General features: G+C 38.1%; 1 protein-coding gene across 1 annotated transcript in view; it reads left to right on the top strand.

Moving 5' to 3' along the window:
• The window catches only part of PIBF1 (progesterone immunomodulatory binding factor 1), a 184,857-nt gene that overhangs the window by 130,105 nt on the left and 28,199 nt on the right, over nucleotides 1-26,553 (top strand). Inside the window, exons 15-16 of the mRNA XM_084876482.1 lie at nucleotides 11,797-11,927; nucleotides 24,373-24,457. Coding sequence (XP_084732608.1) covers nucleotides 11,797-11,927; nucleotides 24,373-24,457 — 216 coding nt within the window. The remainder of the gene's footprint in view (nucleotides 1-11,796; nucleotides 11,928-24,372; nucleotides 24,458-26,553) is intronic.

Below are 26,553 nucleotides of genomic sequence, written 5' to 3'. Positions count from 1 at the left end.
TCTTCAAATGTTTGAATTTGGGTTTTTTGTTTTTTTTAAAGTTTCTCTCTCTCATATATATGGGAGAAGAATTAATTAATATATATATATATATATATATATATATATATATATATATATAAATTAATTAATTCTACCAAGTTTTCAAGTCCACTAACCTTTTCTTTTCCAATCCTATATAATAAAGAGGTAATATGCAAATTAACCCTCATGCCCTCACAAGATGACTGCCTATGACCAGGCCAGCAGGGGGGTTAGTGAGGGACGACCAAGCAACTGAACAGCAGGCTGCATGGAGCAACCAGGCTGGCAAGAGGGGTGCAGTTGGGGGCAACCAGACAAGCGGCAGGGGGGTGGGGGGAGACACAGTTGGGGGTGACCAGTCCAGTGGGGGGGCAGTAAGGGGTGACCAGGCTGGCAGGGAGGAGCACTTAGGAGTGACCAGGCCAGCAGGAAGGAGGCAATTAGAGGCGACCTGGCTGGCAGCTGAGGGCAGTTAGGGCCAACCAGGCCAGCAGGGGGAGACAGTTAAGAGTGATCAGGCCAGCACGCAGAGACAGTGAGGGGAGAGGTCCTATTCCTGGCCTGTGTGATCATTAGGGATTGTTCACTGGTTCTATCTCAGCCTGTGGTGGTCTCTTTACACATATATACTGTTCAATGCCTACGTGAATACTTAAGGGGAGCTGTCTATAAATTTCAGAGTTTTCTCTCTTTGAAGCTCTATTTTCTTCAACACTCTGCCACATGAACCATGTCTTAGGGTCACTGTCCATTGTCTTTATATCCAGTGTCTTCAGATCATTAGTTGGTCCCGTATAAAAGAGAAAAAAAAAACGAATTGGCTTTTTTGTGTATGTGCCCACCTTATTTTCAAGAAGCCACCAAGTTAGTTAAGAATATTAATGTGGCCCTAGTTTATTTGGCTCAGTGCATAGAGCATTGGCCTGCAGACTGAAGGGTCCTCGGTCCAGCCAAAGGCACATGCCCAGGTTGTGGGCTCAATCCCTAGTAGGGGGCCTGCAGGAGGCAATAATCAATGACTCTCTCTCATCATTGATACTTCTATCTCTCCCTATCCCTCTCCCTTCCTCTCTGAAATCAATAAAAAAAAATTTTTAAAGTTTCTTTGTATAGGCCAAGGATGCCGGAGATAGTTAAAAAAAAAAAAAAAAAAAAAAAAAGAAAGAAAAAAAAAAAGAAAAAGAATGTTGATGTGGGTTTTATTACCAGTAAATAGCAAAAAATCTAGACTAAATCATAAAGCATGCCATATTACTGCCAGCATGAATTGGTCTTCCTTAGCTTTATTAAACCTTGATTCTTGCTTTTGTTCTTTCCAGTAATTTAGTAAACATTTATCAAACTCCCACTATACTCAACCACTGATAGCAAAATAAGCATGGACTTACCCTCTTACCATGTACAGACAGCCTTGTTCACAAAGGCCTTGTCTTCTAGTGTAGCACGTGCAGGTTCATCTGTCACAGCTAACTTACTTCAAAAACTTACCTAGAAAATGGCATATGCACAGTCTCAACTGACCGAATGGCAAGGTTTAGTTGCCTGGAATTTTTTACGTCGAAAGCACTTAATTGAATCCAGGTGATTTGTTATAAATGTTAACTTGCTAAATTTAAGAAAGACTTCAAGATGCATAGTTACAAAAAAGTACACCTATATGTGCTAACTTTAAAAGGGGTTCATACCATATTGATAATTTTTCCCAAAGAAAGGAAAATTACAGAAAAATATATTGTGTTTCTCTATTTTGTTTTAATATATATATATATATATATATATATATATATATATATATATTTGCATGTGTGTATGTCCCCCAAATGCCAACCACCACAGAAGTAGGTACAACAATGACTTATTTATAAATCATATCCTGTGTACATGTCAAACAAATAAAATAATTTTTTTAACTTTTTACCTAATTGATTATGCCTTAATAATGCATCAATGTCTAAAATGTTTTCATTTAGGAGATATTATAAATCACACTGCAAATCCCACTCTCCACCCCATCAGCATTGTTATACAATTGAATCACATTAAGATGAATTTCTCAAAGGTATCTTTCAGGGGGAGAGGAATTTAAAACACTAAAACTCAAAAATTGCATTTTTGACTCCTTAGCTCATGTCCCTTCCAGCTTTTTCAGTCCTTCCAGCTCTCCCAGCTCTCCCAGTTTTCATTCCCACTAAACTTGTGCTTTATGGGGGCTTATTACAAAGCCCTAGACTCATAAACTCTCCGTACTTTTCTGCTCTGTTAAGCCCTCTTCTTTCTGCGCAGTCTGAGCCTTATCTGTCTGAGCACTGTTACTAGCACTATAGATTGCTTTGTTACCAAATTCATCCAGCAGGCCTTTTTTTTTTTTTTTTTTTTTTTTTTTTTACAATCTTCACCTTTAGCATAGCATCTTACAGCCTGGTAGTTACTCTATAAATATTTAATGGAAGGAAAGAGGGAGAGAAAAATCTTGAGTTTTCTGGTAATGTGCTAAAAATTCTTATGGAAATCTGCTACTTTTGCTGGTTGGAAGCATTATGGATCCATGTTGTTGAACATTAACAAGGTGCTCATTCCTGTTGCCTGGTGTTTTTATTTTCCTAAACCTATTATATTTCCCATTTTCATATTGCAGAACACTTCCACACCCCAAAATCATCAGTCCATCATCTACATCTTGTCTTCATTATGTCATTTAAATGCATTTCCCTTAATCCTTTTCACCCAAGGATGTTTCTTAGAATCTTCACCCTCTCACTCCCCGCTTTTTGGTTCCTCTTTCAAAAAAAAAAAAAAAAAAAAAAAAGTGTGTGGGTGTGTGTATTGGCGAGGATGTGGAGAAAAGGGACCCTCGTGCATTGTTGGTGGGAATGCAGATTGGTGCAGCCACTGTGGAAAACAGTATGGCATTCCCTCAGAAACTTAAAAGTGGAACTGCCTTATGACCCAGCAATTCCATTTCTGGGAATATATAAAAATAAACCCAAAACACTAATTCAAAAGAATATATGCATTCCTATGTTCATTGCAGCATTATTCATAATAGCCAAGATCTGGGAACAGACCATGTGCCCATCAGTAGATGAGTGGATAAAAAAAACTGTGGTACATTTATACAATAGAATACTACTCAGCTGTGAAAAAAGAAAAGAAGAAGAACAAAGGAGAAGGAGGAGGAGCAGGAGGAAGAGGAGGAGAAAGAAGGAGGAGAAGAAAAGAAGGAAATCATATCTTTTGTGACAGCATGAATGGATCTGGACTTAGGCTAAGTGAACTAAGCCAGTCAGAGAAAGACAAATACCATATGATCTCTCATATATGTGGAATCTAATGAACAAAATAAACTAACAAAACAGAAACAGGCTCATAGATTCCAAGAAGATACTGACAGCTGTCAGAGAAGAGAGGGAATTGGGAGGCTGGTTGAAAAGGTGAAAGGATTAAGGGCGGGGGAGGGGGGGGGGGGAATCACAGACACAAACAACAGTATGGTGATTTCCAGAGGGAAAGGGGGGAATGGTATAGATGGGACAAATGGTAATGGAAGGAGACTCAACTTTGGGCAGTGAGCACATGGTGCATTATACAGATGGTGTGTTATGGAATTGTACACTTGAACCTGTATAATTTTATAACCAGTGTCACCCCATTAAATTCAGTTTTAAAAGTCTGTGTGTGTGTTGCCGAAATCGGTTTGGCTCAGCGGTAGAGCGTCGGTCTGCGGACTGAAAGGTCCCAGGTTCGATTCCGGTCAAGGGCATGAACATCTCCAGTAGGGGGTGTGCAAGAGGCAGCTAGTCGATGTTTCTCTCTCATTGATGTTTTTAGCTCTGTATCTCTCTCCCTTCCTCTCTGTAAGAAAAATCAATAAAATATATTAAAAAAAAAAAAAGTCTGTGTGTGTATTGACATAAGTAACTTTTCAGAAGTTAAGCCCTCTCTTTCTACTAATTCTTTCTGCTCTCTTCCCCATCATTTGTCCACTGTCCTTCTCAGTGGTCACTGATGACTTTCTAATTGCCAGTATTCTCTTTATAGTCCCCTAATCTATCTAAGGCATGGCATAGCATTATAGATATTCTAGAAATGCTTTCTTCTCTTTGCTTTATGACCCCTATTCTCCCTCAGATGTCTCTTTAACCCTCAAAAATAGATATCTCTCTCATGTCTACTCCTTAAACCTCAGTAGCAATTCTCAAAAGTTAATATGAGAATTACCTAAGATTCTTGTAAGTTCCTACAAGATATAGCTTACTAGATCCAGCCCACAGAGATTGCAATTAAGTAGGTCTAAAAGAAAGCCCAAGAATCTGCATTTTTTTCAATCACAACCAATGTGATTTAGAGCCAAATTTAAAAAAGAAAATTATATTCTACAGATCTGTCTTACCCATTACTGCCATGCTGATTCCTTTTAATTATCTTAATATACTAGTTTCATTAATTTCTCATTATCTGGACCAGACTGTGAAAATCTGAGGCCCAGAGCAGGGCTGATAATAACATAGTATGCACTTGCTTCTGGTAATTAAAATAATAAAATATTTGCAAAAATATTGGTAAATAGCCGAAACCAGTTTGGCTCAGTGAATAGAGCATCGGCTTGCGGACTGAAAGGTCCCAGGTTCAATTCCAGTCAAGGGCATGTACCTTGGTCGTGGGCACATCCCCAGTAGGGGGTGTGCAGGAGGCAGCTGATTGGTGTTTCTCTCTCATTGATGTTTCTAACTTTCTATCCCTCTCCCTTCTTCTCTGTAAAAAATCAATAAAATATATTTTTTTAAAATATATTGGTAAAAGCCGCTGCTCTGAGCCCCTAAGTATCATCATCCCACCACCGACCTGTCTATCCTGGTCCATCTTCTGAAAATCCCTGGACCTCCTTACCATCCAGCAACAAAGTAGTAACACCTGACACCACAGTTTCTCAGGATCCTGTTCCAGTGCAAAGACTGCCATCCTAATGGTTAAATCGTATCAGTTAAATATTACCCCTGTTAAAGATAATGATGTTATTAACCATACAGGACACTAGGAAAGAAGCCAGTTTCAATGTGGAGGATGGTCACCTCAGGGTATAAGGTGGTTTATGTACAGTACTGTCAAACTTAATAAAATAGTTGGAGTGGCCTGCAGCAAGTCCAAGATCACAAAAGCAGTGTTTTCCAAGTTTGGTCATCAAAACCTAAAAAAGCTGAGAAATTTTGTTTCAGTAAGACTGGGATGGCATTCCAGAAATCACTGTTGTTGTCTTTTAACATTTTCTGCAGGGATTCTGATGATTAGCTAGTTCTGAGAACTAGTGCTTTAGTTTGAGAACAGAGAAGTAGCACCAAAGTGTTGCCCCATATTGGATCTCGGTAGATGTTTGACATTTCATGGCACAATCACAAAGATTAGGCGAGGATATGTGGATTTTGCAACACAAACTATCACCACTACTAGAAAATGTCACATGTATATATTTATACTACACAGAAAGCAACTCAGTGTTAAATTCCACTCTATAGAATGTATTTTGTCTCTGGCAAGAAAGAGTTCTATTTCTAGGAGTTTCTTTCAAAATAAACTCCAGCAGAAAAAAATGTTACAAAATACAGTCACCATTATGTTTTTTAGGTTTTAAGAGAAAGTATATGAGAAGTAGAGGCCCAGGGCACAAATTCATGCACAGGTGGGGTCCCTCGGTCTAACTGGCTATCTGGGCCAATCGGGGCCATTTCACCCAGTCCCAATCCTTGCCAGTCCGGGCAGCTGTGGGGAGGGATTATGGGAGGTTGGCCAGCTGTGGGAGGTTGACTGTGGGAGCACACTGACCACCAGGGGGCAGCTTCTCCATTGATCACCTGCCCCCTGGTGGTCAGTGTGCATCATAGCGACCAGTTGTTTGGTTGACTGGTCATAATGGTCACTTAGGCTTTTATGTATATAGATAAGTTAAATTGGTATTTGAATCAAAATGCATAATTTTATATGATACAGAGCTAATATGCTAATTAGACCAGATAGCAGAATGACCTTCCAGAACAACCAATGGGCAGGGCTGAGGGGCCGCAAGGCAGCTGGGGTGGCAAGGGCCAAGAACTTTTCACAAATTTCATGCATCAGGCCTCTAGTTTTGTTATAATCAGGCATTGCCTTTTTTTTTTTTTTTAATATATTTTATTGATTTTTTACAGAGAGGAAAGGAGAGGGATAGAGAGCTAGAAACATCGATGAGAGAGATACATTGACCAGCTGCCTCCTGCACACCCCCTACCGGGGATGTGCCCGCAACCAATGTACATGCCTTGACTGGTATCGAACCCAGGACCCTTGAGTCCACAGACCGACGCTCTATCCACTGAGCCAAACCGGTTTCGGCAGTCATTGCTTTTCTCTGAATCATAGGTACAGTTTGTTGAAACAAAGGAGGAATAACAATTCTATAAAATGTGTCATGAGTCACTTATTACGTATATGATTCCTGAGTCACTAATTACTAAAACTTTCCTATAAGGAAATATTACTAACAATAAGCAAAGTGAGTGATTACAGAACTTTTTTTAATACTAATTATAGTTACAGAAAGACTTTAAAACCATATTTGGAGGAATTAAATTATTCAATTATATTTCTTTCAAAAATAGAAATTATCACTTTTTATTGAGCAACATAAACATATTTTTAATTTCCTGAGGAATTAAGATAAATTTGGGGGATTTAGATGCCTACAAACAAGTTTATAAAGAAACATATCCTTAAAACTGACAGTACTTCAGTAGTTTCTGTTATTCAGAGAGGGAGGTGTTTGTAGGTTATATATTAAAAATACCTTTTAAAAATACAGCTAATATATGTAATTGCTATAATGAAAAAAAATTGAACTAAAATAAAGCTAACAACTGCTTTTTTACTTTTATGCAATTGAAATTAAACTTGATAAACTTTAAACATAGCCCATTCTAGACCACAGCTAACTACAGTCTGTATGTAAATGCCCTAGCCCTTCCATGTCTTCTCTTTCCCCCACCTCCCTCTGCCCCCTACACACACACACACACACACACACACACACACACACACACTCCTCTATTCTGCACTTTGAAATACAAAGCAACTTGTCAGTTCAGTTTATTCAGTTAGGGTCAGTTCTGTGAAAACAACGTCAAGGCAATTGTTTGATTTAATTGACTAGTAAAACTGGTTATACAGGTAAGTGGAACTTAGTTTTATTTTTGTCCAGCTGCATATTTGAATGTTCATAAAATAACTTAGTAGAGTAATAAAATTCCAGTGACATTGTAATAGGTTTTAAGGAATGATTACCAGAGCAAGTAAAAGGACACTAAAACCCAAACTATAGAAAATATTAGTGGTATTTTTTTTTCTTTATGGCTCTGCTTTCTGTATAATGAATTGTGTCCAAAAAAGTCTTTTCTTTCACTATTCATTTCCTTTTCTTTGAGGTCTCCCTTCTTGGCCTATACTTAATGTAACCAAAAGAAAATATGCTAATATAATGCAGATGAGTAATTTAAATAATTTTTACAAAGTAGTTCCCATACTGCAAGCACATTTCCTTTTAGCAGTTGGTCTGTCCCTGGGGGCTTCTCTTTTCTGCTGGATCTCATGATTGATCATTTTAAAATAATTATTTCTGCCCCTCTCTACCTCCACCCCCCAGTTCTCTGCTTTGTACTGTATCTTCCACTGTGCCCACCCTGGTATTCTCTACATTTTTAGGTCCTAAATTTTTTGGGGGGAGGGCTGGGGGCAGAAAACCAAAAATTGCAATGGTAAAATAAATATGTTTAGATATTAATTTTTTAAACGTTGATCTTATAAATGTACTTCATTTGAGAGAAATATATAAATCATTTCTTATTCCAGAAAGGCAGCAAGTCTCTTGCCTCAATTGAACTTATTAAGGGTTATGAAGCAAAGAAGAAAAAAATGTTTAAACATATGAAATGCTAGAGTTTTATTGTTAAATAACATTTTATGGTCAGGGTAGTTTGGAATCTTTTTTTCTGTATAATAAAATACTTCATTCCCCATACCCACCAGTTTTGTTGTGATTGTTCAGTTTTTGCATATCCAACATTTCAATACAGTCTTTGAGACTCATTATGTACCAAAGTAGGGTCCTGCTAATAATACTGACATTGCTGTGTTTAGCCCTATGCTGACATATACTTTACATTTGCTTAGGAAAAAAGAGCAAATATAAATTAGGAAAAAAACTATGGTTGATTTGGGTATATAATTTAATAAGATCCTTTAGAAAAGAACGTTGGTTTATATGTCAAGATCGTTAAATAGTTGTATCCCTTAAGCTAGTACATCTTATATTCTGGGGGGGGTGGGAATTTGAACAAAGAAAATGTTAAAAAAAAAAAAAAAAAAAAAAAAAAAAACATTTATAAAAAAGTTTGTTGTAGCATTTTTTATGCTAGTAAAGATTTGATAACATCCTAAATATTACTATAAGTAGTGTAACTAAATTATGACACATTAGTTTACTAGACCATTTTGCAGCCATTAGAAGAGGTCGGGGGGGAGGGGGGAGGGACATAATACTTTCAACAATAAAGATGTTTGGGGGGTTTTTAATAAATAGGTAGGCCCTAATCAGTTATGCTCAGTGGATAGAGCATTATCAGCCTGAGGACTCAAGGGTCCCAGGTTCGATTCTGGTCAAGGGCATGTACGTTGGTTGCAGATATATCCCCAGTAGGGGGTGTGCAGGAGGCAGATGATTGATGTTTCTCTCTCATCGATGTTTCTAATTCTCTCTCCCTCTCCCTCTCCCTTCCCCTCTCTGTAAAAAAAATCAATAAAATATATTTTTAAAAATAGGTAGGTAGATGATATATAGATGGATAGATAGATAAAAATGAATAACCCAACAAGGAAATTAAGAAAGCAATTCCCTTTGCAATGGCCTCAAAAACAATAAAAATACTTAAGTGTATTTAATCAAACAGGAGAAAGATTTATACATGGAAAACTACAAAACATTAATACAGTGAAGAAGACCTGATAAATGGACAGACATCCTATGTTCATGGAAGACAATATTGTTAAGATGATAATACTACCCAAAGTGATTTACAGAATCAGTTTAAAATCCCAATGACAATGTTTACAGAAGTATAAAATCCATTTTAAAATTCATATGGTGTTTCAGTGGACCCTGAATGATCAAAACAATCTTGAAACGGAAAAACAAAGTTGGACGACTCAAGCTATCTATCAGGCAGGTAGGCACGTGGTTAGGAGCGATTAGGTAGGCATGCAGGTAAGCGGTGAGGAGCCAGTGGACCTAGATTGTGAGAGGGATGTCCAACTGCCTAAGTTGGCAGTCGGACATCCCCCAAGGGGTCCCGGATTGCAAAAGGGTACAGACTGGGCTGAGGAACCCCCTCTACCCATGCACGAATATCATGCACAAGGCCTCTAGTCTGATTATAAAACTTACTACAAAGCTATAGTGATTAAAACAATGTTGTACTGACATAGGAGAGACATAGACTGATGGAGTAGCAAAAAGAGCCCAGAAATAAACTTACAGATGGTCATTGGTTTGTCCACAAGGTTGAGAAAACAATTCAATGGAGAAAAGACAGTCTTGTCAACAAATAATGCTGGTAAAACTGCATATCTACATGTAAAAGTATGAAATTAGAACCATATTTCATACTATATACAAAAATTAATGGAATGAAGACCTAAATATCAAAGCTAAAGATATAAAACCCATACAAGAAAATATGAGAAAATATTCATGACCTTGAATTTGGCAATTGTTTCTTTTAAATGACACTAAAAGTGCAAGCACCAAAAGAAAAATAGTGAAAAAGTCATTGCAGAAACAGAGAAATATTTGCAAATAATATATCTAATAAGGGCTCAATATCCAGAATATATAAAGAAAACCTACAACTCAAAAAAAAAAAAAAAAAAGAAAAGAAACTACTTAAAATATGAGCGAAAGACATTTCTCCAAAGAGGACATACAAATAGCCAATAAGCACATGAAATAGCAATTTCAGGAAGGAAGTCAAGAAATTGGAACCAAATGCATTGTTGATAGGATGCGTCCACTGTGGAAAACAATTGGCAAGTCCTGAAAAAGTTAAATATAGAATTACCATATGACCCAGCAATTTCACTTCACTCTTACCTACATTCAAAGGAATTGAAGCTAGGTACTCAAACAGATACTTACACACCACTGTTCATAGCAGCCTTAGTCACAATATCCAGAAAGTGGAAACAACTGATATATCCATCAATAGATAAATGAATAAAGAAAATGTGCTATAAACATGCACTGGAATATTATCCTATACTAGAGGCCCGGTGCACAAAGTTCATACACTTGTGGGGAGGGATGCTCCCTCAGCACTGTCTGTGCCCTCTCGCAGTTCAGGAGCCCTTGGGGGATGTCCAACAGCCAGCTCAGGGAGTGGGCCTAGGGAGCGGACCTAACCCAGCTGTCAGACATCCTTAGTGCTGCTGTGGAAGCAGGAGAGACTCCCACCACCACTGCTGTGCTCACCAGCCATGAGCCCAGCTCAGGGCTTCTGGCTAAGCAGTGCTCCCCCTGAATGAGTGCACTGACCACCAGGGGGCAGATGCTTAATGCAAGAGCTGCCTCCAGCCCACAGGCCTGGTTGCCCAATCAGGAACGGGGAACTGGGGGTGGGTGGTGGCAGACCTGGGCCGCACCAGGCAAAGTTCCCTGCCCCGCGGGTCACCCTACACACAGAAGGCAACTGGCAGTGGGACAGCCAACCTCTTGGTCCCTCCCCCTGGCCAGCAGCCTCCGATCACGTGATGATGAACAGGGAACAGGGGTAGGTGGTAGGGGCCAGGTCTGGCTGCAGGCAGCAGAGGAAAATGGCCCTGATCTCACACCAGGCCTAGGGATCATACCCATGCACAAATTTCATGCTCTGGGCCTCTAGTTTAACCATAATAAAAGGGAATACAGTTCTGATACATGGTACAACATAGATGAGCCTTGAAAACATTACATTAGGTGAAATAAGGAGATATAAAATTTCAAACATTATGTGATTTCACTTATAAGAGATACCTAGAGTAGGCAAGTTCACAAAGACACAGGAGGATAGAGGTTTCCGTTTTAATGGGAACAGTTTCTTTTGGGGCTGATGAAAATTTTCTGGAAATAGATACTAACAATGGTTACACAATAGTGTGAATATGCTTAATGAAATGGTTAAAATGATAAATTTTGTTAATATTTTAACCATAGTTTTTTAAAATGTTAATTATACATAGTGATTTAGGTACATAAATTATTTTACAAATAGAAATGGAAGGAAATATGAAGGCTTGGGAAAATTACTAAATTTTATGATTATATTATTTTGAATAAAAATAAAGCTCAAATAAAAGATTTTCCTTTTTAGCTAATGGATATTCATTAAAAGAAGATAAATTTTGCATAACATAGCTTCTCAGACTGACAAATGGTAAGAAAATATACTTAACCTTTCCCCAAAATTGGAAATAATATTTTATTTAAATTTTTCTTTCCTTTTACAGTCATTATTGTTGAGAATAGCTTTATTGGTTAATAATTTTTAAATTTTACCAATTTATACAGGGAAAGCTTTTCAGAGTAATTCTTGTAAGTAATTCTTTTGAGAGTAATTCTCATGGCTGGTGAGCACATCCTGTATCTGTGCTAGAGCATTTTAAATACTTTTAGTTTCTTGTAAAATTTTCTAGGTTTTAATGAAATCTGTTTTTCTTTAGCTTGACAGGGCCAATTCTCTGTTAAATCAAGCTCAACAACCTTACAGATATTTAATTGAATCAGTACGTCAGAGAGATTCTAAGATTGATTCATTAAAGGAGTGTATTACACGGCTGGAGAAAGATGTCAGGTAAACCATCTACAAATCTTTTATTTGAATAATAACATAATATTGCTATAGAGGAATTTGGTTTGTATATTATGGAGAAAAAAATGATTATAGTAGTCTTAAATTTAATGAGTATTGAATTTCTATTAGAAAAACTAGATCATATCACATTAGGTGTTCATATTCCACTTTATGGTCAGATGTTTTAGCTTGATATAACAATGCTACACTTTTAACATAGCACTTTACTGGCATGACAACTATCCTATCTTCAATCCCAGATATCTCTAGTGGATTGACCAAAGAGAGAAGGGGAACACAACCAGATGCCATTTATGGAATCAAAATTACTTTTTAAACATAAAATGTATACATTTACTTATATTCCTTTTGACTTTGCCAAGGAATTTTTAGGCTTTTTTTTTCTCTGAATCTTTAATTACTAACCCATGAATTACCTAAATGTAAATAAAATTGTTTCACTTCCTTAGGTTGAAATTGTTTTCTTATATAACACCTTATCCAAAAGACTTGCTCCATTTAATAATTACCCAAATTCTTTACATGTTCATCTATAATATATAATAGATTCTATATGATCATTTTAGTCTTCTTAAATTGCAATAAAAAAATGCTATACATAAAGAAAGAGGTTTTAATTTGTAAATGGTTGGCTTATTGACCTGTTGTTAGATTTTATGCTTATTAGAATAAATTATTCAAATATATAAATTATTAACCTATTAATATTAAAGCAGAGAATAAGATGGAAATGGAAATTGTTAAATTAAGGAATTGGAAAACAGTAAGGAGAAAATAGTTTTTAAATCTAGGTTTCCTAAGTTTAGTTTTATATAACCAAAAATATAAAACTCTGGGTTAACTCCAAAGGATGAGTGTTTTTGTTGTTGTTGAATCACATAATTATCTTTTCTGTTTTCTACCCCAGCCAAAATAATTGGTCCAGAACCTTACTCTTGATATAACTTTTGATGATTAGATAAAATAATTTAAAATCACTTTTATGCTTTAAAAATCAACATAAATAATAATTTCTTTCTAGATTAAACTTATTTAAAATTATATTTAGAATATATATATATGTATATATATGCCAACATTAATAAATTAATCAAATGAATTAATTATTCTACAAATAGCTACAGGGGGCAATAGATTTTGTTTTATCATTTACAGAGTACCTGGTTATCTTAGGGGAATTGAGAAAAGAACCTCTAATAAAACTTTTTTTTCTTATTGTATGTTTCTGTTGTAGTTGAAATTTTGTATTGAGTCATTTTACCTTTGTAATCTTAGAGGAGGATATATAAAAGGCCTGTGGAAAAAATATTGCCCTTTTCACAATTATTTTCAAATAATTTTATTTGAATTTTTATCTTAGATAAAAATTTAAGAATTAAAATAGCTGAAAATGTTGACTATAGAGAAAAATAATAGATGACTGTAGGAGAAAATTATAAAGATGAGCAAATTCAGTTCTAGGGAAATCAAGCAACTTTTCTTCCAAGAACATAACAATTTTCTTGTAGGGCCAAAATTTGAATCCAAATCTGTCTGCTTTCTAATTCTATAGTCTTAATCATTATGTTATACTGCTTCCTTATGTTCTATTCTGAATAGGGGATGATTTTTCATTGACTTAAAGTAGAGAAGCCAAAAAATAGTGTAGAAAAATGATTAAAAGTAGGGCCTAAGTGAATTGATAATTGTTGAAGTGTGATGGATATGTTGAAGTGTGATGGATATATTTTCTCTCTTATTTTAAAATATTTCATAATGAAGTTAAAAGAAAACAGATTTTAAAAGGGAAGTAGATTACATGATCTCAAGTCCAGTACTTAGTTTTAAATAGGAACAACTCAATTGAACTCTCTAAACCGTTGTTCAATAGAACTTTGTGTAACGATAAAAACATATCACATCCATTCTATACAGTATGATATCCACTAGCTGTTAAGCATTTGAAATGTGGCTAGTGTTACTGAGAAACTAAAATTTTTAATTTTATTTAAATTAAATCTTAATTTCCACTTGTAACTAATAGCTATGGTATTGGACAGTACACCCATTTTTTTCATTTGTAAAATGAGGTAGGTACTGACAGTACCTAACTTATATGATTCTGAAGAATAAATGATGTTTAATGTTTGTAATAGCACTCTGCCTATACATACACAAGTGTATGATATTGTTAGTATTTATATTTAACAAATTTTTATATGTGCATTACCAACTTTTTTATTTCTTTAAAAGCCTTTATTGTTGAGAGTATTACAGGTGTCCTCCCCCTTTTCTCCTTGTCTGACCTCTGCTTATATTTATTCGTCATTTCATTGTGTTCATTAGATTCCACATACAAGCAAGATCATGTGATATTTGTCTTGCTCTGACTGGCTTACTTTGAAATTTTCATGTTAAAATTATCTTTTTTTTTTTTTTTTTTTTTTTTTTTAGAACAAACTGATTTTCTTTTCTTTTTTTTTTTAAATATATTTTATTGATTTTGTTCAGAGAGGAAGGGAGAGAGATAGGGAGTTAGAAACATCGATGAGAGAGAGTCATCGACCAGCTGCCTCCTGCACACCCCCTACTGGGGATATGCCCGCAACCAAGGTACATGCCCTTGACTGGAATCGAACCCGGGACCCTTCAGTCCCCAAGCCGACGTTCTATCCATTGAGCCAAACCAGTTTCGGCTTAAAATTATCTTAAAATTGAAAAATAACCCAGCTTTTGTGGCTCAGAGGTTGAGCATTGACCCATGAACCAGGAGGTCATGGTTCAATTCCCAATCAGGGCACATCTCGGGTTGCAGGCTCCCCAGTAGGAGGCATGCAGGAGGCAACCAATCAATAATTCTCTCATCATTGATATTTCTATCTCTCTCCCTCTCCCTTCCTCTTTCTCTGAAATCAATAAATTTAAAAAAAATAAAATGAGAAATAACATTTCTCAAAATAGGTTGATAAGACTCCTTTAATATCAGCAAGAGTAATCATAAAATCTATGCCAATTATGAAATTTACTACTACAAAAAAAAAGTGCTAAATATCTGATTTCTTTAAAGCTGTGTTTCATAAACTTTGTATATAATAAAGAGGTAATATGCAAATTAACCCTCACACCCTCACAAGATGGTTGCCTACGACCAGGCCGGTAGGGGCGTTAGTGAGGGACGACCAAACGACTGAACAAGCAGGCTGCGTGGGGTGACCAGGCCAGCAGGGGGGAAGTTGGGGGTGACCAGGCCAGCAGAGGGAGGCAGTTGGGAGCAACCAGGCCAGTGGGGGAGGGCAGTTAGGGGCAACCATTCTGACAGGGGGTGCAGTTGAGGACAACCAGGTTGGCGGGGGGGGGGGTATTTAGGGACGATTAGGCTGGCAGGGGGGCAGTGAGGGGCAACTAGGTCGACAAGGGGGACAATTGGGGGCGATCAGACCGGCACACAGAAGCAGTGGAGGCAATCAGGTCTGCGGGGAGCGGGGGGGCAGGCCAGTTAGGGGTGACCAGGCAGTCAGGAAGGTGAGCGATTAGGAGCCAGCAGTCCAAGATTGTGAGAGGGATATCTGACTGCCTAAATTGGCAGTCAGATATCCCCCTAGGGGTCCCAGATTGGAGAGGGTGCAGGCTGGGCTGAGGGACACCCCCTATGCATGAATTTTGTGCACCAGGCCTCTAGTATTATATAATATTTTAGTACATTCTAAACTAATATTTCACAGGATATGAAAGCTTGCTCTTAACCAAAGCAACTGTCTTCTGAAGTGAAAAATTAAGTTGCTTTGATAGTTTAATTATGGCCTTTGAAATGCTGTATATGTACCCTGATAACATGAATGTGAAATGTTATCATGCCAGGATCCAAGATGGCGGCTTAGGTAAACACACCTAAACTGCTGCTGTGCACAACAATTTCAAAACTACAACTAAAAGACAAAACATCTATCACCCAGAACCATGGGAAAGCTGGCTGAAAGGAAGCTCTATAACTAGACTGAAAGAGAGAGGAGCATTCAGGGCACAAGCGTTAAAAAACTGAGGTCCGGGGGCGTGCGAGCTATGTGGACTGGCGGTGGATTCCAGCTGGAGGTGGGAGTTGCTTTCTTCAACCCGAAGAGAGACAAGCTCCCAATCTCTCTGAAATCAAGTTTCTGGGGAGAAGCTAGACTGTCTGCATTGGTCAGAAAGTGAGGGTAGCTTGCTTGCAGAGCTGCGTGCAAGAATAATTGTTTGCTGTGCTGGGGTGCAAGACTCGGGGACACAGTCAGAGAGGCAGAGACAGCTGACTGCCAGCCATAGCTGTTTGCCATGCCCTAGCCTAGTGACACCCTGAGACTCTGCCTGCACAATTTACAAACACACCCAAGCTCAAGCAGCGGCTTTTGCATATGAATGACCTTCTCTGTTGCAGTTTAACCTAGCAAACTTGCAACCTGGTACAGACAGCTCCAAAGCTTCCAAGCTCCAAGCGGGGAGGAGAGGACTGTGGTTCTCACTGTAGCTCCTGCAGAGTGGCCTCAGACAGTAGTCGAACTGCACCCCATTGGCGATCCAGAAGCCAGTGTACCTAGAGGTCAGTGTGAGACACCAAATTTCAACTCACATCCATAAGTGACACATTCGGGAGGTGGACTCAGTGAGCACCAATGCCCCACTGAAACAAGGCCTGCACCATAGTGTGTCTCCAGCACAGCAGTTTTTCCATTATAGACACAGCGGGTCCTCACAGACAATTGCCTGGAGGTCAGTTCCTCCCAGTGTTCCAACAGCAATCAAGGCTTAACTACACTAAGACTTTACACTCAGCCCACAAAGGGCTGTACCAAGAGCAACCACCTCAGGTGATTGGAGAAGCTGAGCTACTGGCCCCTATAGGTCACCGAACACACAAAGCCACTCCATCAACACAGGGAGGCAAACAAAATGTGGAGACACAGAAGCATGTCACAAATGGGAGAGATGGAGGAAAGTAAACTGCTGGACGACACAGAGTTCAGAATCACATTTATAAGGTTACTCAAGAATCTTCTAAAAACCACTGAGAAACTTGAAGAGACCTTCAAGGACCTTAATGAGAATACCAAAAAAGTGGAAAAGGACCAGTTAGAAATTAATCATACACTGTCATAAATAAAAAATATACAGAAATTTGCCGAAGCCGGTTGGGCTCAGTGGTAGAGCGTCAGTCTGCGGACTGAAAGGTCCCAGGTTTGATTCCGGTCAGGGGCATGTACATTGGTTGCGGGCACATCTCCAGTGGGGGGTGTGCAAGAGGCAGCTGGTTGATGTTTCTCTCTCATCGACATTTCTAACTCTCTATCTCTCTTCCTTCCTCTCTGTAAAAAATCAATAAAATATATTTAAAAAAGAATATACAGAAATTCAACTGTAGATCAATGTACCCCAAGAGTAAGGTGACCAGATCGTCCCGCTTTTGGCAGGACAGTCCCGAGTTTTAACAATTTTTCCTGCATCCTGCAGCATTTTTAAAAAGTCCCAATTTTTGGAAAGAATCTTTCCAATATTTCCAATCTTTAAAAAAATCGGGACTTTTTAAAACACCACGGGACGAGGAAAAATTGTTGAAAATCAGGACTGTCCCGCCAAAAGTGGGACGATCTGGTCACCTTACCCAAGAATCAAACCAAAGATCTGGAATATGAGGAAACAAAAAACACCCAACCAGAGAGGCAGGAAGAAAGAAGAATCCAAAAGTGTGAAGATAGTGTAAGGAGCCTCTGGGACGGCTTTAAGCGTACCAATATCCAGATATTTAGGGTGCCAAAAGAAGAGAGAGAACAGGATATTGAAGGCCTATTGAAAGAAATAATGACAGAAAACTTTCCCTACCTGGTTAAATAAATAGCCTTACAAGTCCAGGAAGCGCACAGAACCCCAAACAAGAGGAATCCAAAGAGGACCACACCAAGACACATAATTAATATGCCAAGGGCAAAAGACAAAGAGAATCTTGAAAGCAGCAAGAGAAAAACAGTTACCTACAAGGGAGTACCCAAACAACTGTCAGCTGATTTATCAACAGAAACTATGCAGGCCAGAGGGAATGGCAAAAAGTACTCAAAGTGATAAACAGCAAGAACCTACAACCAAGATTACTCTACCCAGCAAAGCTATCATTCAGAATTGAAGGTCAGATAAAGAGCTTCACAGACAAGAAAAAGTTAAAGGAGTTCATCACCACCACACCAGGATTACATGAAATGCTAAAGGGTATTCTTTAAGAAGAGGAAGAAGAAGAAGAAAAAGGTAAAGGTAAAAACTATGAACAACAAAAAGACATCGAATATATACCTACCAATATGTAAGTCTAAACATTAAGTGAATAAAAAATCTGAAGAACAGAATGGACTGGTGAATATAATAGAATCAGGGACATAGAAAGGGAGTGGACTGACAATTCTCAGGAGGAAGGGGGTCTGAGGGGTGCGGGAAGAGATTGGGCAAAATCTTAGATCTATGGATGAAGACAGTGGCAGGGGGTAAGGGCATGGATGGGATGGGGAATCAGTGGGAGGGGACCTATGGTGGGGGAAAAAGAGGAACACCTGTAATAATCTGAACAATAAAGATTTATTATATTAAAAAAAAAATGTTATCATGCCATAAAAAAGCCTAGTCAACAAGTCAGATACAGCAAGATAGTCCTAGTGCTATCTGATCACCCCTTCATTTCAAATATAGTGGAATTATCCTGGGCTTTTAATATATATCAACCTGGTGTTTTTTGTTTTGTTTTTTTCAGGGTAAATGTGTCTGTAAAATGTAGATATTAATGTGAACATCAAGGGATAGTTGTGAAAATTAAATGAAGTAACAAATATAAAGCATCTGGCACATGAAAATAACTCAGTAAATGTTACTTCCATTTCTCCTTTATTAATTCAAAACTTAAACATTAGATGGCCCATCCAAAAAACAAACAAACAAACAAAAAAAACTACTAATAGATGATGATCCTTGAAAATTCCTGTTCCTCTTTTATTGGGTGTTGATTGTAATAATAAAGAATATTTATGTTAATTGATTGTTTTTAAAAATGTTTCTCTAGGTTATACAATAAAACTCTTTAAAGAAATGAATAATTTTATCATTTTGTAAAAAATGAAACAATACCACTATTCACATCCACAACTTGCAAATTCAGCTAATTATTCAATATATTCAACATCTGGAAAGGTTAGAGTAAATACACACTAAAATGAATCATTATAAGCATGTCAAAAGCTAACACTTAACTACTTTAAATTCCCCATCACTAACATAATAATGTGTTCTAAAGGTAACATTGTTAATTCTCCTCCACCAAGCTACAAGAGACAGTCTGCATTATGTGGTTTGATTTGTAGTTCAAAACTGAAGAAAGCATGGAAACAAAAATTAGCATAAATTTTATTTCTTGTCGTCAGTTTTTGGTTTATTCATAGCCAGCAGTTTAAGGAAGAAAAGAGTACATTGTCAACTTCTTTTGTATGGCTAAGCCAGGGTATATTGATTCAGGAAGTTAAGGCAAGATAGCAGGAATATGTTTTCATATAGCAGGTGAAACAGAGCCATAAACATGAATTCCTGAGTAATAATTAACAGTGAATTGAACAATTATGGGTGTAATATACCATTCATGATAGATGTGCTTACAAGGATATTTGTTTTGTAGTTGCTTTATGAGTCACGCATAGAAGCTTTATATTTGTAAAGGTTAGTTGCCACTGTTATAAAATGTGTCTTAGAGAAACTGAACTTCTATTTGAGTAATTACATACATACTGAAAGAACACAGTGTAATAATTATCATATTTAGTTTTAGAAACCCACATGTGGAAGATGGTCTCCCTTATGGATCAAGGACTTATTACGTATAGAGAAGGCTAAGACATTAAAAGTACATGTTCAAGTATTGTCTGTGGAGTTCATACTATTTGTGATAAAACTGGTGTCCTACAGATAAAACACAGTTACTCTGTAAATCAATTTATCCACCCCCCTTTTGTTCCATGATACATGGTTATTTTGCTATTTAAATAAGGAATATTTATCCTGGAAAACATTAAAGTCTACATATAAAGCATTTCTAATGAATTATCCAGTTAAAATACTTTAATTACATCAACATTCCATTCCTGTTACACTACATTTTATTTAATGGACTTTTTGGTATTTGAGAGTGTGTCCATGCGTGTGTGTGTGTGTGTGTGTGTGTGTGTGTATATGAACTGCATGTGAGTATACTAGTATATACACATGTAGTGTGTGTGTGTGTGTGTGTGTGTGTGTGTGTGTGTAAGTGATTCTAGCCCAGCCAGAATCGACCTATAAACAGGAGGTCATGGTTTGATTTCCAATCAGGGCACATTCCAGAGTTGTGGGATCAGTCCCCAGTGGGGGTTGTGCAGGAGGCGGCAGATCAGTGAGTGATTCTCTCTCTCTCATTATTGATATTTCTATCCCTCTCCCTTTCTGTCTGAAATCAATAAAAAATACATAGTTTTTTAAGTGATTCTAGCTAAAAATATATTAGAATTCCAAGTTATAGAAATATCTGATCTTTACCATGCTTCGGAGGACTCTCCAGAACATGCCACTCAGTTTCCTTTATATAATTTAGTGCTTTTCAGTTCTGTGGCTCAGTAGGATTTCTGGCGCCTAACTCCAAAAGGCAGTTTGTTTTTCCACTGAGCTACCTTTACCTTTATTGGCATTTAATTACTGTTTTCCTCTGATGCCTGTTTTTTTTTTTTGTTTGTTTGTTTGTTTTTGGGGGGGGGGGGGTTCATCTAAACTTATAGCATTTATATTGAGTTTTATGTGTTTAATGCTTTATATAATTATTCATTAGATAGTTCACATATCCTTTTGACATGCACCAGTATTATTTTCCGTGTTTACAGATGTAAAATCTGAGGTTCAGTGGGAAATGGCTGTGCTTTATATATAGCACACAGTTGAGTCAGTGGCACACACAGTTGGAGACACAATTGTATCTAGTCTTTCTTCTCAGAGGATAAGTTCTCAATTACTGGGAAGGAGAAGAATGTGAGTTTTTTTCCTCTTAAGTCCTTGGAATTACCAGTTTTTCCAGAATATCTACCCTAATGCTTTGGATTTTAAGAACAACTGCCTGCCTGGTGTAAAAATTTATAGCTTTACATATTCTTAAACTTAAAACATTGAACCTGTTCAACAAAAACAATTCTCATTAATTTTACCTTCATGAAATTGTTTTGACATTTAAGGAATTACTAGTATGCAGCTTAAATTCATTATTGCTTTTCTTAATTCTTTCATACTGCTGGCTAAATAGATTCTTTCCTGTGGCTTTCAAATAATGTTTTATGTAATGATTCTAATAAATTTTTATATGTTGGATAATTAAACTCCAGACAGTGTAAGATAAGCCCCAAATATTTATCTTTTAAAATAGTATATCCTTAACAATTGGGCTCCTCACCCTTTTATATCAGAAAATAGACCACACCAGCCAAAACCGGTTTGGCTCAGTGGATAGAGTGTCAGCCTACAAACTGAAATGTTCCAAGTTCAATTCCGATTAAGGGCATGTATCTTGGTTGCAGGCACATCCCCAGTCGAAGGTGTGCGGGAGGCAGCTGATCGATGTTTCTCTCTCTTCAATGTTTCTAACTCTCTCTCCCTTCCTCTCTGTAAAAAAATCAATAAAACATATTTTAAAAAAAGAAAGAAAGAAAGAAAATAGGCCACATCAAATGGAAATGCTCAATGCAGACTTAGAAATTAAAATTTGAACTAAGAATTTGGAGACAAAAATTGTTTTCCCAAGTTTACCGCAGACCAAATATCTAATTCAATTCACTAACTCAGTTATATACTTAGTATATATAACTTAGTAATACACTTAATATATATACTTAGTAATTTAGTATGTGATAAATTATAAAATAGATACTACTTCTGTTTTAAGGATAAATGTTTTAATTTGATTTCCAGTGTCTATTGTTTTTTTATATTTTAAAATATGTTTTTGTTTGTTTTTTTTTCAGAGAGGAAGAGAGATATAAACATCAGGAATGAAAATCATTGATCAGCTGCCTCCGGCCCACCCCCTACTGAGGATTGTGCCTATAACCTGGGCATGTGCCCTGACTGGGAATCAAACCATGACCTCCTGGTTCAGAGGTCAATATTCAACCACTGAGCCACTCTAGTTGGAAATATAGAGTGTTACTATTTGTCCATACATATTTTCTTTTTACCTTTCCTATAAGTCATATTTTGTCTTTCTACATTTTGTGAGCAAGTAGTCATCTTTGAAAATATTAATTTCATATCCTGCCAGTGTAGCTTAGTGGTTGAGCATTTACCCTTGAACCAGGAGGTCATGGTTGGATTTCCAGTCAGGGCACATGCCCAGGTTGCAGGATCAGTCCTCAGTAGGGGTAGGCAGGAAGCAGCTGATCAAAGATTTTTCTCTCATCACTGATGTTTCTATCTCCTTTTCCCTTCCTCTCTAAAATCAATAAAATCTACACTAATAAAAGAGAAACATGCAAATTGACCGTCAGCCAATCAGGACTGAGTATGCAAATTAACCCACCAAATATGGCAGCTGCCACGGAGCTGGAGCAAGCAGGAGGCTTGGGTTGCCCTTGGTGATGGAGGAAGCCAAGCTTCCTGCCTGCCCTGGCTAGCCCTGGCCTCCCTCAAGGCTACAAAGTTTTAATTATGGAAGATAAATAAATCCCAGATACCTGCTTCCACCAGCCTTGGCCTCTGCTCAAGGAAGCGCTGAAAAAAAAAAAAAAAAAAGAGCTGAAACCGGTTTGGCTCAGAGGTAGAGCGTCGGTCTGCGGACTGAAGGGTCCCAGGTTCGATTCCAGCCAAGGGCATGTATGTTGGTTGCGGGCATGTCCCCGGTGGGGGGGGTGCAAGAGACAGCTGGTCGATGTTTTTCTCTCATCGACGTTTCTAGCTCTCTATCTCTCTCCCTTCCTCTCTGTAAAAAAACAATAAAATATATATTTTTTTTAAAAAAAAAAAGAAGAAGAAAAGGAGGGTCTTGGAGCCTGGATTGCTGGGGGGGCATGGCAAGCCTGAAAACAGCCCTCAGCTCCTCACCCTGGTTGGCCATCTCCCCCCACCCCCCACGGGGATCCTCACCCCATGGGGACATAGCCAGCCTGAAAACCACCACAGGCCCCTTGCCCAGGCCACCCCACACTCCAAGGGAACCCCCACCCTGATCCGACACCCTTCAGGGCAAACCAGCTGACCCCCCACCCATGCACTAGGCCTCTCTCTATACTAATAAAAGGGTAATATGATAATTAGACTGGGAGACCTTCCAGGAGACCTTCCAGACGTTCTTCTGGACAAAGCCATGGTAGCATGGCTGAGGTAGAGGCAGTTACAGGCCAAGAGGGGAGAGCAGTTGTGGGTGATCAGGTCAGGATGGGACAGCAGTTTCAGGTTATCGGGCTGGTGGGGGGCGGGGCTGTTGGGGATAAGCTAACCAGCAGGGGGACCAGTTTGGGGGAAGTAGGCCATCAGTGGGGATTAGTTGGAAGTGATCAGAACAGTAGAACAGTGGGGATGAGGGGCAGTTTCAAGTGAGCAGGCCAGCAGGGTAGACAGTTGGGGGTGAGCAGACTGGCAGGGGGGAAGTTTGGGGTGATCAGGCTGGGGGGGGGACGGACATTTGGGGGCAAGCAGGCCGGCAAGCAGAGTGGTTAGGGTCAGGCAGACAGGCAGGCAAGCAGGTAAGCGGTTAGGAGCCAGCAGTCCCAGATTCTGAGAGAGATGTCTGACTGCAGGTTTAGGCTCTATCCCTATAAACTGGCAGTAGGACAACCTTCAAGGGGTCCCAGATTGGAGAAGGTGTAGGTGGGGCTGAGGGACACCCCCCCCTCCCCTCATGCACAAATTTTGTGCACTGGGCCTCTAATATATTTATAAAAGAAAATGTCTTCATACAAAATTACTAGGTATTTGATTAGGTCAAACATTACAGTTGCTGTTCTGATATCTTTATGGACTATAAATTTATCTTTGAGGAATGGATACAGGGATTGATAGAGAGAGAGAGAGATAGAGAGAGAGAGAGGAAGGGAGAGAGAGAGAGAAATCATGGTCATAGATAACAGTGTGGTGATTGGGGAGGTGGGAGTAAAGTGGGGGGTAAATGTTGTTGGAAGGAGACTTGACTTGAGGTGGTGTACAGATGATGTGTTGTGAAATTGAGCACCTGAAATCTGTATAATTTTGTAAACCAGTATCACCCCAATAAATTCAATAAAAGGATAAAATAAATAATTTTAAGTACAAATACTTTTAATTTAAAATTTTTTCTTTTAGTTCAAAACATCAGGTTATTTTTTAGTCTTGTTATTTACTATTTGTTAATTAAATGTAAACAAATACTCTGACTTTAAATCTTGGTGTGTGTTTTTTTCAGCAATTTAAATAAAGAAAAGTCAGCTTTACTACAAATGAAAAATCAAATGGCATTAGATTTAGAGCAACTTCTAAATCATCGTGAGGTACGTTTTCCACTTTGTTATAATTTTTACCACTTTAGGATTTTTTTAAAGCCCATGTTGGGTTAAGAGTATTGAATCCCAGTTTTCCGTGTTAATTAATGAATTCTCACATTTGCATCTATCTCACTGTGATCTAGCCTTTATATTTAACTTGGGATAGTTCTTTTTTATTATTTAATTTGTATTTTATTTTTTTATGTGTTAAGTATTATTCCTGAAACGAACATTTTAAAATTATTATTCGCTTTTACACTGGACAGCTCTAACTTTTTAATCAGTATCACTTTGTTCTTACAAGACTGTATGCTCCCTAACAAGTCACTGTAAATGATCGGCAGCTCATTTACATAGCTATGAAGTGTGCATTAAAAAAGAAAACTGGTGGGATAATTCTAGGTTGACAATATTAGGACATTTGGAACATGGCCACAGAGGGATTTTATTTTCTTTATTAGTAGTGTTAGCTCACAATTATTAGTTTCAAAGTAACTCCTTTCAGGTTAGGTCTACTTGTGATCTAAAGATTTCTAAAAATGATAAAATTATCATTGGCCTCCTATTCTACAAATTATTTAGCATTTATTCATTCAAAAAAATGGTTGTAGGTATTTGGAATTATGAGTAGCATATTAAATGATTTTTGTTCTTAACTTTAGAAAATGTGTGTGTGTGTGTGTGTGTGTGCGCGCCTAAGCAACCATTCTACCGAGAGCTATGATGTGAGCTGACCATCAGGGGGCAGGGGGCAGACACTCAATGCACAGGCATGGAAACATGGGACAGACTGATGAATCTCAGCAGAAAGAGGGAGGAGGAAGGGTGGGAAGAGATTAATCAAGTTCTTATATGCATACTAGAGGCCTGGTGCACAAGATTTGTGCACTTGTGGGGTCTCTTGGTGTGTCTTCAGGGACCGGGCCAAAACAGGCAGTCTGACATCCCCTGAGGGGTCCCAGATTGGGAGAAAGTGCAGGTCAGGCCAAGGGATCCTACTGGTGCATGAATCTGTGCACAGGGCCTCTAGTTAATAATAAAATATATTAAAATGGGAAGAGAATTGTCCCAGCCAGTTTGGTTCAGTGGATAGACCATCAGCCTGCAGACTGAAGGGTCATGGGTTCGATTCCGGTCAAGGGCACTTACAACTCCTCCCCAGCCTAGGACCCGATAAGGGACTTGTGCAAGAGGCATCCAATCAATGTGTTTTTCTCACATCGATATTTTTCTCTGTTTTTTCCACTCTCTCTAAAAAATCAATGGATAAGTATCCTCAGGTGAGAATTGAAAATAATAAAAAATAAAATGGGAAGAGAATAGAGGAAAAATAGCATTTTTTAGGTTGTCTTTTCAGATGACAAAGCTCAACTAGGATAGGTAAATATATTAGTTTAGAGCACATGTGTCAAACACAAGGCCCGCGGGCCAAATCCAGCCCGCCAGGCCTTGCAATGTGGCCCGCACCGCGCTGTCATCACTGCACTCCGCTGTCAGTTTATGACATTGTCAGTTTATGACTGTTCAGTAAACCATTCGGCCCGCGATTTAGGCTGGATTTTAGATTTTGGCCCCTTCTCTGATTGAGTTCGACACCCCTAGTTTAGAGGCTCTGCACAGCAAATACTAAAAGATGTGATCATGAATTGATTTGATATCTCCTACCGTTTACATCTCTCCATGCTAACTGTTCTAAGTTCTGTCCCTGAATTCAATGAAATCTTCATAAAGCAGAATGAGGGGAAAGAGGCAAAATATCTCCTAACAAAATTCCTCCCATTTAGGTACAAGTTTATGTCATGATCTCTGCCTTTAAAAGTTCAAAACAAGATCTGGTGTCTCTGTTTTGTGAAACTAAGTCAGTCTACTAAGCACTTCTATTTATGTTACATAATTTAGTCTTTACCACAGCCCACTGAGATAAATATCGTCTCCACTTCTACTGATTAAACTGAAGCTGGGAAGAGTTAAGTGACTCAACCACCATACTTAGAGTCAAAACCAGGAGAAACACTTTTTTTTTTTTTTTTTACCTGAAACAAAAGCTTGTGATCTTTCCTCTTAGTCCCATTTAGACAAAAATCTCATGATAAACTACTTGC

The sequence above is a fragment of the Pipistrellus hanaki genome (assembly GCF_964339955.1).
Source record: "Pipistrellus hanaki genome assembly, chromosome: 3".
NCBI classification, from domain to species: domain Eukaryota; kingdom Metazoa; phylum Chordata; class Mammalia; order Chiroptera; family Vespertilionidae; genus Pipistrellus; species Pipistrellus hanaki.
Note: the sequence above shows the minus strand (reverse complement) of the source record. Positions and strands in the feature narration are given on the sequence as shown.